The 17,222-nt window shown below is 63.4% G+C and overlaps 2 protein-coding genes across 6 annotated transcripts; both read left to right on the forward strand.

The window, feature by feature from the left end:
- The first annotated feature begins 251 nt into the window (after positions 1 to 251).
- VPS28 (VPS28 subunit of ESCRT-I) lies at positions 252 to 5,722 on the forward strand. 4 transcript variants are annotated; one of them, XM_079901417.1, is made up of 10 exons: positions 252 to 606; positions 1,927 to 1,993; positions 2,563 to 2,591; positions 2,712 to 2,749; positions 2,978 to 3,067; positions 3,795 to 3,900; positions 4,012 to 4,113; positions 4,438 to 4,491; positions 4,566 to 4,657; positions 4,747 to 5,722. In XM_079901417.1, exons 2-10 carry the CDS (start codon positions 1,957 to 1,959, stop codon positions 4,862 to 4,864), a joined length of 666 nt encoding a protein of 221 aa, XP_079757543.1. In that variant the 5' UTR covers positions 252 to 606; positions 1,927 to 1,956; the 3' UTR covers positions 4,865 to 5,722. The 4 variants fall into 4 exon arrangements, with proteins under 4 accessions (XP_079757543.1, XP_079757546.1, XP_079757544.1 ...); XM_079901418.1 differs by having other exon boundaries at positions 279 to 292; XM_079901419.1 differs by lacking the exon at positions 252 to 606 and adding an exon at positions 1,361 to 1,423.
- Positions 5,723 to 8,836: 3,114 nt separating this feature from the next.
- SLC39A4 (solute carrier family 39 member 4) lies at positions 8,837 to 13,756 on the forward strand (the record flags this gene model as incomplete). 2 transcript variants are annotated; one of them, XM_079901256.1, is made up of 11 exons in its annotated part: positions 8,837 to 9,663; positions 10,235 to 10,519; positions 10,977 to 11,172; positions 11,288 to 11,439; positions 11,530 to 11,701; positions 12,001 to 12,173; positions 12,343 to 12,687; positions 12,866 to 12,920; positions 13,047 to 13,199; positions 13,348 to 13,535; positions 13,628 to 13,756. In XM_079901256.1, exons 1-11 carry the CDS (start codon positions 9,280 to 9,282, stop codon positions 13,754 to 13,756), a joined length of 2,232 nt encoding a protein of 743 aa, XP_079757382.1. In that variant the 5' UTR covers positions 8,837 to 9,279. The 2 variants fall into 2 exon arrangements, with proteins under 2 accessions (XP_079757382.1, XP_079757383.1); XM_079901257.1 differs by lacking the exon at positions 10,235 to 10,519.
- Between the last annotated feature and the right edge of the window lie 3,466 nt (positions 13,757 to 17,222).

The following is a 17,222-nucleotide window of genomic DNA, read 5'->3' on the forward strand; positions in this document are numbered from 1 at the left end:
ACAGGTGAAGGCAAAACCTCCCTTCGTTACCTCTTCCGGTTCCTATCAGGCATGGCTGGATCAGACCCGCAGAGCGTTACCCCCGGCCCGGCCTGGCCTGGCCCGGCCTCAGCGCGGGGTTGGGGGGAAGTAGCCAGAAGCCGAGGTGGCCCAACCCCGCGCGCAGGCGCAGACATCAGGTTCCGGCGCTGAGAAAGTGTGCGCAGGCGCATACATTGGGCCCGCGCGCAAGCGCAGGCGTCAGAGAGCGCTCCGCCCCCGCGCCATTTCCGGGATCCGCGAGGCCGCCCAGGTACTCCAGGCCGGGGGCGGGCGGGAAAGGCGGCGCCGGCAGAGGCCCGGGGGTGTCGCTGTGCCGCGGAGGGCACTCCGCGCCCGTGCTCCTCCTGGCTCTCCGTCTTGTGGTCCCCTCTCCCGGTGTCCGGCTCTCCTGGCTACCCCCTGGGTTCCAGAGCCGTTTCCCCGGGACTGGCGCCTCCGAGTGCGGCGCTCAGACCGCCGGGCCCGAAGGTTCCCGCGGCCTATGCGCCCCGCACGCGGCCCGCCCGATCTTCCACCGCGCTCACTGGGCTTTCTCTAGAAGCTCGCCGTTCTGGGTCGCGGCAGGTTGGTGAGGTTCAGCCGAGTGTTCGCTTGTGGCCGCGTGGAATCCCGTTGTACAGCCGCAGACGACTCCCTTATTCCTTCTCTCCGTTGCACCTCCTCTCTGATGCTGCGGGAGGGTGGCTCAGTGGTATCCGTGCCCCACCCCACCCCCGCGGGCTCTCGTAATTTCATCGGCCTTCTCGGCCCCGTCCCCCGCCCCTGCTGCTTAACTTGTACAACCTTGGCCTTTCCCAGCCCTGATCCCGCCTTCCCTCTGCCCAGCCTCCGCACGCCGCGGTGCCCGGGGCTCAACGTGGGCTGCTCTCCCTCCTACCGTGGTTCGCCCTTAGCCGTCTCCTGTGGGACGCCATCCACCCCCTCGGTGCCACTGGCTCAGCCCTGCCAGCCCCCGGCCTCTCCCCTGATCTCCAGCCGCCTCAGCAGCTTCCTCGGATGTCTGCGGAGCCTCTCAAAGCCAGCAGATCAAGCGCAGCGCTTTCCTGCACACCCGCTTGCCTTCTACACCTACTTTGTTCACTTTCTCCATCTCAGTTCACCTCACTGTCATGGTGCCACTGGTCCAAAAATAAGGGGTCATTTTTGAGTCCTTTTTAATTTTTACCCCTTTTCAAATTCTCCACTGGGTCTGGTGGTTCCATCTCCAAAGCACATAAGGACGTGGCCCCAGCCACCGCACCAACTTCCGGAGTGGTCAGGGGCTCCTGCTTCCACGGTCTGCCCAGCCCACCGCCCACCTGGAGCTGGGAGGACTTTCTTCAGTCTTCCTGGAGTTCCCTCTGGCTGTGCCAGGATAAACCCAGACTCCTCCTCCTGGCCTGTGAGATCTGTGCCCTTTGATCCCCCTGCCTGTCTGTCCTCATCCCCTAGAACGCCCCTCACTCAGAAAGCTCACCTCCCCCCCACCCACCCCGCTTGTCTGTTCCTCTAAATTCATTCCTGCATAAAGACCTCACATTATACGTGCTGCCTGTCGTATGTGCTGTTTTCTCTGCCCAAACGTTCATCCAGGTCACTCATCTGATAGCTGCAGCCCCTTCCTCTCCTGGTCACCTGACTCAGAGCAACCTGCCCTGACCATGCCGCCACTCCCCACCCCACCCCCTCTGCCAGCCCGCCATTGCTCACTGCTGAGATGCTCACCTGCACCTGCTTCCTCCCGGCAGCCTCCAGGGTGGCTCGGTGTTCCCAGCACAGTGCACAGCACGCTGTGTGTTCATTGCTGGTTTTGTTTCTGCTGAGGGTGGGGAAGCTTTTCATGAGGCCCAGCCCTCAGGGGTGTTAGGGGGTCCCCTTTGCGTCAGCACTGGTTCTGCTCCCTAGGTCTCTGCTGTGGCCACCTGAGCCTGCAGGATGTTTCACGGGATCCCAGCCACTCCTGGCATGGGAGGTGAGTGTGGCCCAAGCTGGGCCCAGGGACCCAGAGAGCCTAGGCTTTCAACCTCTGTGGCAGAGGCTGATGGGAGTGGTGGCCGGAGCATTTGGGAGGTCTATAAGTGTCCGCCCCCGCAAGACCTCAGGTAGTGGCCAGGGGCCCAGAGACCTCTTCCAGGTGGGGTCAGCTGGACGCAGAGATGACAGCTTTAGTGTGGCTGGAACTTCAGGGGGTCTTAGGTATCCCACAGTCCTCAAGCCAGGGAAAAGATGACAGAGCATGTGACAAACGTGTGTGCCCATCACTGCATCGTAAGCAAGGTAGCCTAGAAACAGGTGGGATGGAGGGGCAGCCCTGGCGCACAGCCCCCTGGGCCCAGAGGCATGGCCTCTGCTCAGGCCAGAGGTCAAGCTGATGGGACTGCTGAGATTGAAATTCCCCCAGCTCCCTTTGGGCTCTTTGGGACATAGCCCGGGGGAGGCCTTGGGAGGGGCGCTGAGACAGGGCTGGGCCAGGGCGCTGGACAAGCTTGCCGGGGTGGCCTTCGCGAGCAGCCTGCCAGCTGTCTGCCTGTTCTGTCGCAGCCCCTGGAAACAAGCCGGAGCTGTATGAGGTGAGCGGCGGGCACCTGCCTGGCGGCGCTGGCCAGTAGTCTTTATCTGCGTGGTCCTCACCGGGACCCCACAGCCACTGTGGTGCTGCTGGCCGACCCTCCGCCCTGTCTCCCCAACAGGAAGTGAAGCTGTATAAGAATGCCCGTGAGCGGGAAAAGTGAGTCCAGCACCCAGGCTGCCTGCCTCTCCCATACTGAGTGTCAGAAGGACATGGGGTCGGCCCAGGGAAACGGGTCCCAAGAAGCCTCTGCCAGGGGTGGGGTGAGAGGGGCAGCCAGACGCGGAGCTGTGCCTCAGCGGCACCTTGGGCGGGACTGGCACCCTAGGCTCCGGGACCTTGGCTTCCCTGCCGTGGCGGCCGCAGCTGAAGGATGCGCCCCCGCAGGTATGACAACATGGCAGAGCTGTTTGCAGTTGTGAAGACGATGCAGGCCCTGGAGAAGGCGTACATCAAGGACTGCGTCAGCCCCAACGAGTGAGAGCCCGCTTCCCTGCACCACCGACCCGTACTTGGAAGCTTGTTTCTGCCCTCCAGGGCTGGGGCGCTCAGTAGGGAGCGGGGGCGGGGGTCTGAGGCCCACCCAGCGCAAGGAGGGTCGCTTGGGTGCTGGCGGCCTTGGTACCATCTTGGGCAGGGACGCCCTGGCGGCAGCAGCCCAGCATTCTGGGGGGAGGGGAGCCCAGCGCCCTGGCGGCAGCATTCTGCCCCAGCTTTGCTACCTGGGGCCTCATCGGTGCAAAGGCATAGAAGGCGAGCAGGGTGGCACAGGCAGTCAGTCCGTGGGGTGCCGCTGGCCAGGCCTGGCAGCCAGCTGGTATGTGGGGCCTTTGTTCGGTGCAGCAGCCCCTCCCCCACAGGACCACGAGCTGTCAACGTGGAGGCGCGGCCAACACGGCCCGAGGAGCGGGCACAAGGGGCCTTGTTGGGCCTCTGCCTGGTGTTGGGCTGGGGGCCAACCTGCACAGTCCAGGCCAGGTCCGTGTGGCAGCCATATTTTGGCCGTTACCACCTCCCGCCACCTTCTAGAGTTCTTTTTTTGTATAAACCAAGTGGGAAGGCTCGGTCCTCGATGGCCAATCCCTGGCCCTTCACCCAGCCCTCCGTGTGAGATGCCACCTGTCTGGAAGGGCGGAGGGAAAGCAGGATGTGCCAGGCGGCGCTGGCCTGGCGCTGAGGGCGGCAGCCTGACCCTTCCCCCCAGGTACACTGCGGCCTGCTCGCGGCTCCTGGTCCAGTACAAAGCTGCCTTCCGGCAGGTACAGGGGTCAGAGATCAGCTCCATCGATGAATTCTGCCGCAAGTTCCGAGTGAGTGAGCGGCCCCTCCACCCTGAGGGGCGGGGGTGGGCGTGGGCAGGGGGGCCATTGGGCTGGGGCTGGGCTGCCCCGCGAGGCCCAGCACCGTGTGTCCTCCCTCAGCTGGACTGCCCGCTTGCCATGGAGAGGATCAAGGAGGACCGGCCCATCACCATCAAGGATGACAAGGGCAACCTGAATCGCTGCATTGCCGACGTGGTCTCGGTGCGGAGGCGGGAGGGCCACGTGCCCACAGCCCCGCGGTGCACAGAGCAGCCGGAGTGGGGGGCGGGCAGTCCTCCTGGGCAGCGTCCGGGAAACCCCGAGGCCCCGCCCATCCCAAGGCCCACGTGGGATGTGCCCAGGGCTCCCCCCCACTGACCGCTCCTCAGCTGCAGGGTCAGGCTTAGGGCCCACGTGACCCCATGGCTAAGGCTGCGGAGGGCGAGGGCCGGCTGGTGCTGCCCCGGGCCCGGCCCTGCAGAGGACCAGGCTGGCGGGGGTCTTTGCCGGGGGCCCATGTCGTCTCACACACACCCTTGCCGCCAGCTCTTCATCACAGTGATGGACAAGCTGCGCCTGGAGATCCGGGCCATGGACGAGGTGCGGCTCCCGGGCGGTCGGGGGTGGGGGCAGGGGAACCAGGGTCGGTGTCCAAGCGGGTCGTGTTTCTGCAGATCCAGCCCGACCTGCGGGAGCTGATGGAGACCATGCACCGCATGAGCCACCTGCCCCCTGACTTCGAGGGCCGCCAGACGGTCAGCCAGTGGTGAGTGTCCCCTGCTGAGCCGCCCTGTCCGTCGCAGCCCCGTAGTCCCCCACCTGCCCCAGCCCAGCTCTGTGCTCTGTGCCCCACAGGCTGCAGACCCTGAGTGGCATGTCAGCCTCAGACGAGCTGGACGACTCCCAGGTGCGCCAGATGCTCTTCGACCTGGAATCAGCCTACAACGCCTTCAACCGCTTCCTGCACGCCTGAGCCCAGCCTCCCTACCCCCGCCTTCCGCGATGGTCCCACTTCCCCCGACGTCTGCAAGCGTTTTGCCATGCACGGTGGCCTGGAGCCCGCTCCCCCAATAAAGATGCTTTCTGACCTCCCTGCTGCTGTGGGCGCCCCCCGCCCGCCCCAGGCCCACCCTGCCTGTTTGTCTGCCCTCTGGGCCTCGGGAGCACGCAGCCCATTCATCAGGGAAGAGCCTCAGTGGCACTGCAGAGGCAGCGCCTGCCCTGGTGGGCACCGCCTGGCAAGCCAGCAGGGGTGCGCCTCCTCGCAGGCCAGGCAGGCTTGCGTCTGCCCGCCACGCCTTCCCCCACCTCTCAGCTGAGAGCTTCAGGCAGCGCGGCGGCCCAGCTGGCCAGGTCGGCGCAGAGCCTGACACCTTTGCAGCAGGGCCCATCCTTGTGCGGTGGCTCACAGGAGCGCCGGTTGGTAGCCCACAGTAGCACAGCTTGTCCTCCTGCCTGCCACCAAGGGTGTCCCTCACCCGGGAGCAAGGCCCAGCCGGCAGACGCCACGGGAGCCCCAGAGCTGGCCTTGCCCAAAGCCTGGTGGGGAAGCAACGCCTGCTCCAAGGCATTGTGCCGTCAGTGCTGGAAGCTGCCTGGCCCCACGGGGTTCATGTCTGCGTCCTCATCCTCTGGGGCAGACAGCAAGCAGCAAACCAGAGACCAAGGCTCTGGGTTCCAGGGGGGTGGGTTCCAGTTTTAGCAGCTGTGGTGCTGGGATAAGGGACACGCCAGAGTTTCATTGTAGCATTTTCTCTTAGTGGTACTTCTTTGTGCCTGGCTTCTAGAGGCAACCAAATAAAGTGTGTGGTATCTCGAGTGGTGATGGAGGAGGTCCAAGGCTGCCGTTGCATACGGGGTGGTCAGGAGCAGCTCTCAGCGTTGAACAGAAGGTCCAGGAGAAGTGAGCAGGGCTCCCTGGGGAAGGAGGAAGGGGGCGGGAAGCCGGGTGGGAAACGGGGCTGGAAGGCAGGTCAGGACTTGGGATTGTACCCAGGAGCACCAGATGCCAGTGAGGAACTCAGAGCAGAGGCCCTCATCTCTCTGGTGTGTTAGGGGGAAGAGCAGAGTCAGCAAGTGAGGGGAGAGAGCGTCAGCTTCTGGGTGTGGACCGTGCTGTGTGTGGCGCCCACAGTCTGCTGGATGCAGCGGTGGAATGAGAACTCCGGGGTTACACCAGGCTTGAGCCTGAGCACCTGGAGGGGTGGAAACTCCTATTGAAATGTGGACACCTGGGGAGGAGGGGCCCTGTGTGCACAGGCTGAGCTGGGCTTGGCTCTCCGATGGTCAAGGGGGACTGTCAAGTGCGTGGCTGGACACCAGCGGGTGGAGTTCCATAGACAAGGGTGAGGGCTGGTGTCTGGGGTGAAGGCACGCTATCACGGGTACCAGGAATTCTACCCGAGGGGCAGGACTGGCGCTGCATCAATGCAGGAGCTGAAGAAGGGGCGACCGGGGCCTGGGGAGGAGACCAGAGGCCCAGGTGTGGAGGACGGTGAGCTCCAGGGCGGACCGAGCCGAGGAAGAGCCCTGCCGAGTCTGGCCCGCGGGGCTCTCGGTGACTTTGACAACAGTGTGGGTTGGGGTGAGGCTTCAGTGGAGCCTGGGAGAGGCCACCAGTGCCTGAGTCCCCGCGACCTGCTGTCAAGGGAGCTGAGGGGGCAAAGGGCCAGAGAGGGTTGTTTGGGTCTATTTTAATTGTTTATTGCAATGAAATATGTAAAACATGAAGTTGGCCACCTGAAACATTTCTAGGTTCAGCGGCATTGGGTGCATCAACCACGTCGTGCGTTCATTGCCACCATCTGTCTGCAGGATCCTCTCGTCTTCCTAAACTAGACCTGTCCCCGCTAAACAGCTCCCTATCCCGCCCAGCCCCTGGCACCAGCCATTCTACCTTCTACCCCTGGATTCTGACGACCCCCGAGACCTCGAAGCACGAATGGAATCACACAGAATTCGTTCTCCTGTGACTGGCTCACTTGGCTTAGCATAATGCCCTCAAGGTTCATCCATGTTTTAGCGAGACAGGATTTTCTTCCTTTTCACGTCTGAGTAATATTCCGTGGTGTGTCTAGACCATATTTGTTTATCTGTTCACCCGCTGATGGGCCCTTGGGCTGCTTCCCTCTTTGGGCTTCTGTGAATATCCTGCGATGAATGCGGGTGTCTGGCGCTTGCTGGATGACGGACTGATGCAGGAGGGGCCTGGGGATAAGCCCAGCGCTGGCGGGCGACAGGCAGATGTGCAGGGGAGTTGGTGACACACTCTGCAGCTGCCCTGGGCTAGGAAGGGAGGGCATGGGTAAGTGGTTGGGGGGACACGAAGCAGGGAAACGTGGGCCCACACAGGGGGGTGCCGAGGCCCGAGGGGGTGCCAGCGGCGTGCCAGGCCTCCACCAGGGGACCTGAACGGCTGGGCTGAGACCTTTTCCCTGAAGCTAAGCAGGCCTTGAGCAGTGGATGACCTGAGGCAGCAGCTTGGTGCCAGGCTCAGCTCCAGCCAGCCCCGGCCCTGACAAGGTGGGGTAGGAAAAAGGCCAGTTTGGGCCCAACAACTGGGGGCGGGGGGTAGCCCAAATCTTTCCAGCTTCCCTCCTCATTGACTCAGGGGTCCAGGAGTCATCTGAACCCCTGGCAGACTCTTCCCATCCCCTCCCCTTGCCTGATACCCCTGTAGGCCCCACCGAGGTCACACTGCAGTGCCACCCAGCATGTGTGTGGGTGAGAGGGCAGGAGCCACACCTGAACTCGGGCCCAGGACACCGTCCTCAGCCTGAGGCCCCGCCCTGGGTGGCACAGGATGGTGGGGACAGAGTCCTGGGGCCGAGCTCCCAGCTCCCCTGGAGCCTCTCCTCCCCCACCCCAACCACGCCCCCTAGGGACAGGGTCAGGGTCAGCAGTTGGTCCAACCAGGTGTGGAAGGGGCCACCCACACACTCCCTCTAGAAGGCAAGGCTGCCCCGAGACTGGGGTTGGCTAGCTCCCTGGGGTCTGCCCCTTTCCCCAGACTGCCAACTAGGCAGAGATAAGGCCTAGAAGTTCAAAGGCCGGAGCAGGAGGCAGCAGGGGGGGGCAGGGCCGGGAGCCACAGTTCTCCCCCTCTCCCTGAGCCTAGTGACCCCTTCCTGCTTCCTGCTGCCCTCAGGGCCCAGGAGCCCCTCACTGGCCGGTGAGCTGGGGGGTATGGGCAGGGCGCCCAGCCTCCTCTTTGCTCTTGTTTGTGTGGGGCTTTGGCCATTTCCTGGGGAGTTTCCCCTGGAGGGTTTGGTGAGGGGCACATGACTCAGCCAGCACCTTATCTCAATTCCCTCGGATTCCAGCCCCCGCAAGAATTTCAGCACAGAATTCCATCACAGCTCAGGACCCCACGCCCAGGGAGGCCCTCGAAGGCTCTGGGGTGTCTAAGTTGCCTGAGCCAGGGGGCTGGGGGTCCCTGCTGGGGATGCTGCAGGGAGGGGAGTGGGGCGGGGCCGTGTGGGGGCTTTCAGGTGGGATGTGGGGACCGGGCCTGTAGTGGTGTCTTGGAACCTCTGCGCCAGGCCCCCTTGGCTTGGGGGCAGCTCTCAGAGAGAGGGCCCCGGGAAGCAACACCCACACTGAAATGGAGCTCCCCTAAAACCGAGTTCCTCTGCCAAGTTCCTCCTCAGCCTCTCTATGCAAATCTTGTTCCCTGTCTTGTCTGACACCTGTTCCCCTCAAGACAGAGGAGTACCAAAAAAAGGGGGGGGGATTGAAACTGAGCAGGACCCTGGGGGGCCTCCTGAGTACAAATCCTTCCCTCGTCCCCCGTTTCTTGTTTGTAGGAAACGGGCTTCATTCAGCCCCCTAAGACCTTCCCTGAGTTCCAAAGGGCAGGTTCAAACCTTTGCTAATCAGGGAAGGGAGGGGATGCAGAAACGAAGGAGGGGCAGTCAAGAAACTACAGCCTTGGGGCAAGGTCCTGGCTCCCCTTGGAGCTCTCCTGCCAGAACTAAGGCCCCCACCCAGGTGGAAGATGGCGACTACAAGCTGGGACCCCAGAGCACCGCCGCCACCTCCCCACCAGCCACTCAGGAGAAAGTCACATGCCCTGCTGCCCTCACCCCAAATTTTGCCTATTAAAGGCTCCCCAGAAACCATCGGGGAGTTCAGGGTTTTTAAACACGAGCCACCCGTTCTCCTTGCTCGGCCCCCCAGTAAACCCGTCTCTGCTCCAGACTCCGACGTTGCGGTTTGTTTGGCCTCACTGTGTGTCGGGCACACAGACTTGCATTCGGTAACAAGATCCTTGCGGGAGCAGAGGGGGTGGCCGGGGGCCACAGCTCAGTGGGCCGCCCAGTTCAGCCCGGGCTCGCCCCCCGGGGGCAGCAGCACCTCGCTCGCTCGCTCGCTCGGGGAGGACCTGGAATGGTTAACCTGCGACACCTCCAGCAGCCAATCACAGGGCCCCGCAGGAAATGCCTGGAGAGCCTCGCCGGGGCGGGCGGGTCCCAGCCCAGCCCAGAGTCTGGCACCAGGCAGCCCACGGGGCCCGCAGCCACCCAGGCGACCATGGCCTCCCTGGAACTCAGAGCACCTGGGGGCCGCAGCTTGGCTGGCCCGGCCGGGCCCAAGCCGGGGCTGCTGCTGGCCTTGCTGGCTGTGCTGGCGTTGACCGGGACGGCGACCCCACCTGCCCGTCTGCTGACCCTGCTGTCCTCAGGCCGGGGTGTTCTGGATCGCAAGGCGCTGGGCAGCCTGTTAAATACACTAGCGGTCCGTGTGCATTGCGCCGACGGGCCGTGTGGAAAGGTAACGGCCCCACCCGACGGGTCCCCCGGCCCCAGCCCCAGCCCGCCGCTCCACCCCGAGGGCCGGCGGCAAAGGGCTCGGGCAAACTCCAGGAGGCGGGCCGAGTGCAGTGGCCTGGCGCTCGGGCGCTGCCTGCAGGCCCGAGCCCACCTTCCCCGACTCCGCATTCAGACCCACCTGCCCTCCCTGTTGGTGGGACGGTGGCGTGTAGGGACCCGCGGCTCCGGGACCCCAGGGCTGCCCCACCCCCACCCCATCAGCCCCCAGGCCAGCAAAGTGGCAGTGGTTCCAGGAAGAAACCACCCTGAGGTGGCGGGACCCCGTGTGTACGTGTGTGTGGGGGGGGGGGGTGCGCGTATGCGTGTGTGTACGTATGCGCACGCGCCGTCCTGTCATGGGGGGGATGGTGGGGAGAGATGGTGGGGAGAGCACGTGAGTGAGCAGGTGATGGAGGGGTGTCGCTGTGAGAGGGACGGAGAGGATGGTCGTCCCTGTGTGAGGCCCCCGCAGGGAAGGGGGCGGCTCCTGGGCCACAGATACCTGGCCCCCGCCCACCTGTCTCTGCCCACAGTGCCTGTCTGTGGAAGACGCCCTGGCCCTGGGCAGGCCTGAGAAGCCAGGGCTCCACTCCGCTCAGGCCCTGGAGCCCAGGCACATCGCCCGCCTCAGCGCTGCCGCCGCCCTCTACCTCAGCAACCCGGAGGGCACCTGTGCGGATGTCCGGGCTGGCCGCTGGGCCTCCCGCGCCGACCAGCTCCTGGCCCTGCTCGAGAGCCCTGAGGCCCTGACCCCAGGCTTGACCAGGCTGCTGCAGAAGATTCAGGCCCAGGCCGCTGGCCGGCCCACTTCTGCGGAGGTGGGGGCCCGGGCGGGCTGGCCAGGGGTGGTGGGTGAAGAGGAGCCAGGAGGGATTGGGGGGAGGGGGACCCCTTAGGGGGTTGGGCCTCAACGCCTGTCTGGGCTGGGGGAATCACAAATGGACGCTCCCCACTGAGTAGGGCAGGGCTGCAGGAGCCCCAGGAGGGGCCCTGACCCTGGACAGGGTCTGAGAAAGCTCCCGGGGCTACAGGGAGGAGCCCTGGGGGGAAGGTGGGGGCCTGGACCCACTGGGCCAGGAAGGGGGAGGCCTGTGGTACCAGGGAGGGGCCCCAAGCAGGGGAGGGGCCCAGCCCAGGTCTGAGGTGAACAAGAAGTGGTGCTCCCAGGAAGCTGCTCCAGAGTCACTGGAGTCCAGGGGGCACCAGGGGCAATGACAGAGCTAGAGGCCAGGAAGTCCACACTGCCAGTGAGACTGAGGTCCAGCTCCTCCCCAGGCCTGTGTAGACCTGCCTCAGCTGTTGGAGGAAGCAGCGGGGGTGGGGTCTCCCGGCAGCCCCGGCCCAGTCCTGGCTGCCCTGCTGGACCACGTCAGGAGCGGGTCCTGCTTCCGAGCCCTGCCGACCCCTCAGTACTTCGTGGATTTCGTGTTCCGGCAGCACAGCAGCGAGAACCCCAACATCACACTGGCTGGTGAGGCCTGAGCTGGGCCACTGGGCAGGGAGTGCCCTGAACCCCAGCATCGGTGCCCCTGGGGAGTGCAGGGCTGGAGCCCACACAAACTTTGTCACTCTGTCCTCCCTGCCAGAGCTGGAGGCCTTGATGCAGCGCCTGGGGGTGGGCGGAGAGACCGAGACCCATGGTGACCACAGTGACCACGGTCATCGGGGAGAGGGGGCCAACCGCCAGGGCCCTGTGCCCCCTGCCACCCCCAACAGCAGCTCCAGCATGTGGGACACAGTGAGCAGTCCATGCGCCCTAGTCTTGGAGAGAGGTGGGGTCCCACCAGTCTGCTCAGGTCCCTGACCCCCAGGCCTGTCACCCCCCCAGGTATGCCTGAGTGCTGGAGATGTGATGGCTGTGTATGGGCTGTCTGAGCAGGCTGGGGTGACACCGGAGGCCTGGGCCCAGCTGAGCCCTGCCCTGCTCCAGCAGCAACTGAGTGGGGCCTGCAGCCCCCAGCCTGAGCAGCCCACCCAGGACCAGCTCAGTCAGGTGCAGAGTGAGTGCCCACCTCCCCAGCTGTGCCTGGCTGTGCCCAGGGGCCTGGCAGCATGGAGGAGGAACCGAAAAGGGAGGAGGAAGTGGCCGCTGGGTTTGGGAGGGGCGGGGAGAGCTGGGCCAGGGCTGGCGTAGAGGGGTAGCAGGGAATATGGGGGCCTGAAAGGGAAGAGGATGGGGTTTCGAGGCCGGAGGGCTAGCAGGAGCGGCCCTGGCGGGTCTTGCTCGCTCCTGGACCCCACCTGGACACCCTTCGCTGGGAAGCGGGGGGTGGGGGGCTGAGGCTGTGTCCCCCCCCAGGGTACCTGTACGGCTCGCTGGCTACACTGCTCATCTGCCTCAGCTCCGTCTTCGGGCTCTTGCTGCTCACCTGCACCAAATGCAGCACTGCTACCCACTACATCATCCAGACCTTCCTGAGCATGGCTGTGGGCGCGCTCACAGGCGACGCCCTTCTGCACTTGATGCCTCAGGTTGGCCCCCAGCCCGCCAGGACCCTCCCTCCCCCACCAGGGACTCGCCTACCCAGAATTCCTTCCAGGCACACCCTCCTGGGACCCTTCCCTGACCCCTAACCCCTAGCTCCTTGTCTGGGGGGAGGAGGCCCTGGGGCAACTGGCCCAGCGCCCTCTGCCCCCCCAGGTGCTGGGGCTGCACTCGCATGATGGCGAAGGCCTTGGCTCACAGCCCACCTGGCGCCTCCTAGCTGCGCTGGGTGGTCTCTATGCCTTCTTCCTGTTCGAGAGCCTCTTCAACCTCTTGCTGCCCCTGGACCCGGAGGTCAGGTGCATGGGGGCTGGACGCGGTGTGGGGAGGAGGGGGGGAGGCGTGGTGGACCCTGAGGTGCTGTCCCCGCAGGACCGAAAGGACGGGCCCTGCAGCCACGGCCACAGTCACGGCGGCCACAGCCATGGCGTGTCCCTGCAGCTAGCGCCGAGCGATCTCCGGCCTCCCAAGCAGCCCCACGAGGGCTCGCGCGCAGACCTGGTGAGCTGGCTCTTACCGGACGTCCCTACCCCACGCGGAGCCCTGTCTGCACTCCCAGCCCCCACTCCGAGGCTTCTGCCCCTGGCCTGAGCTGAGGACCTAGCTCCGCGAGCCCCTCCTCACCTCCCCGCCCAGAGGCTCATCTACGCGGACCGCATCCCCCCCCCCCGCCCCACAGGTGGCGGAGGAGAGCCCCGAACTGCTGAGCCCGGAGCCCCGGAGACTGAGCCCAGGTGAGCCCTGAGGGAGGCCCCGGAAGCACTGGGTGCCAGGGGTTCGGTGCGCAGCACCGGCGCGGGGGGGGGGCGGGGGCGAGGAGGTGCGAGGCAGATGCCCACCCACGCCGGCCGCGCCCGCAGAGCTGAGACTGCTGCCCTACATGATCACGCTGGGAGACGCCGTGCACAACTTCGCCGACGGTCTGGCCGTGGGCGCCGCCTTCTCCTCCTCCTGGAAGACGGGGCTGTCCACCTCGCTGGCCGTGTTCTGCCACGAGGTGCCGCACGAGCTGGGTGAGCCGCGAGGGGTTCCAGCGGGGCGGGGCCTGCCTGGGGTGCGGTTGGTTGGTTGGCGGGACAGTTGGGAGGGACTATCGGAGCGGGGCGAGGTCTGTAGGGGGTGGGCGGAGCTCTCGGCCTGACCCCGCCCCTCCCGCCCCAGGGGACTTCGCGGCCCTGCTGCACGCGGGGCTGTCGGTGCGCCTGGCGCTGCTGCTGAACTTGGCCTCGGGGCTCACGGCCTTCATCGGCCTCTACGTGGCGCTCGCGGTAGGCGTCGGCGAAGACGGCGAGACCTGGATCCTGGCGGTAGCCACTGGTCTCTTCCTCTACGTGGCGCTCTGCGACATGGTCAGCGCGGAGTGCGGGAGGGGACTGCAGTGGGCGGCAGCTGAGCAGGAGCTCTGAGCTGACTTCTGACCCAGGGCCCACCTCCTCCGCAGCTCCCGGCCATGCTGAACGTGCGGGACCGGCGGCCCTGGCTCCTCTTCCTGCTGCACAACGTGGGCCTGCTGGGCGGCTGGACCGTCCTGCTGCTGTTGTCGCTGTATGAGGATAATATCACACTCTGATAGCCTCTGCCCCAGTCTCAGCCCTTGACTCTGGCTCCTGGCCCTGCGCTATCTCAGCCCCTTAGAAACCGCAGCCACCCGGAGAGCCCCAGTGCCCATCTTCAATAAAGACACTTGTGCTTAGAGCCCAGCCTGCTCACCTCGCTGGGAGGGAAGGGTCTCCCACCAAGAAAGGTCGACAGGTGGGGCAGTATCTCTCCCCATAGCAGTGCCTGGTGCCTGACGAGGAGCCAGTATAGCTGAGCTCAGGTACCTCCAAGTAGCCATCCTCAGTCCCCTCATCTGTAATGCATGGCAAGTGAAGCCAGAGAAATGGGCCAGGGTCTGAGGGCCGCAGGGAGGACCTGGGATCCAATCAGCAATCAAATTTGTTTGCTTGTAGCAGAAAAAACAAAACAAGCAGCAGCGTTTACACAGGTGAGGGCTTGTTTCTCTCTCATGAAAAATGGGCCTGGAGATCATCAGACCAGGGTGTGTGGCAACGCTCCGTGAGGCCCGGGCCTCTACTGCTCTGCTCCACTGTCCTCAGCAGCAGTGTCCATCCTCAGAGTCCCCATGCGGTAGTTTCCTAGGGCTGTAGCACAGCCCACCACACACTGGGTGCCGTAGGACGTCCGAAATTTATTTTCTCCGAGTTCTGGAGGCAGAAGTCTGAAATCGAGGGGGCAGCAGGCTGTGCTCCTCTGAAGTCTCTAGGGAAGAATCTGTTATGTGAGCTTCTACTGGCTTCTTGTACTGGCAGCCCCATCACCCCTCCCACCCCCCAGCCTTGGACCATCCTCCAGCCCATCACTGTCCATTTCGAGCAGCTTTGAGCCACCACTTCCACTGACAGCCTCCCTAAATTTCCCATTGAAGAAGTGCGTCCACCAGGCAGGCCCACATCTGCTTTCCTGCTGGCAGCCCTACAACTTCCCAGTCCCTCCGCCCACCTTCTCCTCCTGTGTGACTGGAATGCAGCTGCATCCCGCCCGCTGCTGCTCTCCCAGGACTGTGCTCCTTCAGTATCTCCGCCTCTCTCTGCACCAACCGCCTCTCTCCCACACACAAACTCTCATTCCTTTGTCAGGGCGCTTGCCACATGCCAGGCTCGAGTCTGAGGGCTCTGTGGCCACTGAGCTGTTCACTCATCACAGATGCCCTGTGCTGTGGGTGCCATGACTATGCCCATCTGACTTGGACGAGGAGAGTTAGTTTTCTGGCCACAGCCCCACCTCTGCCCCTGCTCCCTCCTCTAGTACACCCTCAGGGTGGCTCTGGCTACACTTTTTGTTATCTTTTTTTTTTTTCCATGCTATCAGAACTTTATTAGGTGGAGTTTGGGCAAAAGAGAAAACCTCTGAAGCAGTCACCCACCTGGTTCAGGACGACCGGAATAGAGGAGCCTTTGCTTGGAGACATGCTTTCACTGAGACAAAAGCATATCTTTGATTTTTTAAAAGGAGAGCTGACAGGCTGAATATCTCTGAGTGTGAATTCAGATTAGTTAAAAGTGGTCAGCCAGAGGAAGGCAGGTCTCTGGGGCTGACAGGCTGAATATCTCTGTGAATTCAGATTATTTTAAAATGGTCAGCCGGAGGAAGGCATGTCTCTGGGGTCAAGACCAGAACAGAAGCAGAAGTCCCTGCTCTGTATGGAGACAAACAGGTACCACTTTTATGTTGGGCAGGGGTGGGGGTGGGGCGGGGGCTATATCTCTGCTATTCCCAGATCAAGATTTGGAGGGAGGGAAACATGACAAATGACAAAAGGACCAGTTTCTCAAAAATCGAGGGATAGGGCATCCCTGGTGGCGCAGTGGTTGAGTCCACCTGCCGATGCAGGGGACACGGGTTCGTGTCCCGGTCCGGGAAGATCCCACGTGCCGCGGAGCGGCTGGGCCCGTGAGCCATGGCCGCTGAGCCTGCGCGTCCGGAGCCTGTGCTCCGCAACGGGAGAGGCCACAACAGTGAGAGGCCCGCGAACCGCAAAAAAAAAAAAAAAAAAAAAAAAAAAAAAAATCAAGGAATAAAGTAATTACACGAGGACGAAAACTCAAATAATGGTTTACAAGGGAGCGAGGTAAGTCGTGATTCTTCATTGGTACCTGACCCCAATACCCAAACTGCCTTAAACCAGCCTGCCAGGGGGCTATGTATTAATAGAAGGCCTGAAGGGAAAAGGGGAATAGGGGGCTTATTTTGCTACAGCAAGAAGGGGCTTGAGTGGGGAGAGTAGCAGCTGGCCCCCACTCCCCCAAGACTTCTATCACATCTACAAATACATATAAATACATTACATAAAATAGTAAGTCTGGGAGGCAGGCTCCCCACAAAGGCTCGGCTGACACAATTACACGTCGCAGGAATTCTAGGAAAGGGCGCGGGTCTCCTAGAGAAATGGGCTGTGGGTGTTCTCTCCTGCTCAGGGTAAGCTCTGCCCCAGCCTACCCCTCTTTTCAGGGTTCAGTTTTGTTATGACTTTTAAAGGGCTTTGCTGTGACTTAGGGGTCACACACCTGCCCAGGCATCCAAGTGACCCCTTTGTCCACCACTCAAGGGTCCAGATTTGAAGCCTTGTTGCTGAAATGAGCAAGTGAGCACATCTGGATGCAACATGAACACATATTCTATGCCATTTTCTCGGCTGTGACTATACTTTCTTGTTTTATTTCCTAAGATTCCGTTTCTTGGGACTTCCCTGGCGGTCCAGAGGTTAGGACTCCGCGCTCCCACTGCAGGGGGCCCGGGTTGATCCCTGGTCGGGGGACTAAGATCCCGCAAGCCGCGCGGGGGGGCCAAAAAAAAAAAATTCTGTTTCTAAATCCCAGACCTGTTCGCGGGTACGTAGGGCGAGTCCCTGCCAAGTGAGGAGAGGACTGCTTAGCTGTGCATGGTCCTGGCTCCAAGGCCCTTGAAGTGGGCAACTGTGCCAGGCCTCGGGAGGGAGCAGTGGGCAAGAGGCGCGAAAAGCGCCGTTCTGCGGGGAGGGGCTCGTAGAGGGGCCGGCGGGACCACCGGCAGCTACGCGACCGCCAGTGCCAGTCAGGGCCGTGCGTCGCGAGTACGCGTGTTTTGGAGGGGGTGGGGGGGTCGCTCTGCGGGGGATCACTGAGCAGGGACGGGACACGGCATCTCCAGGAAGCTCTCCCTGGACTAGTCGGGCGTCCGCCACAGTAGCGGCACCTGCCGGGGCGTAATCTGGCGAGTGTTTATGTCCGGGGGTCCCTGCCCTCCCGGCCTCCACACTGCGAGGGCTCGTCTGGCTGAGCTGGGCTTCGGCACCCGGCAGGGCGCCTAAGACCTCGCCTCTTCCTGCGGGCGAGACCCTCAGTGGTGACCCCATTCTGAGGTCCTGGGGCGGGCAGGGCCCTGACCGACGGCTCTGAGCCGCCTCAGCCCCCGTCCAGCTTCCAACCCGCTCCTGCGTTCGCCCGCAGTGGGACTCTGGATCTTGAGAGAGCTCGGTTTTCGGGGCTCCGGAGGCG

Source organism: Stenella coeruleoalba (assembly GCF_951394435.1).
Source record: "Stenella coeruleoalba genome assembly, chromosome: 17".
Classification (NCBI taxonomy): Eukaryota; Metazoa; Chordata; class Mammalia; order Artiodactyla; family Delphinidae; genus Stenella; species Stenella coeruleoalba.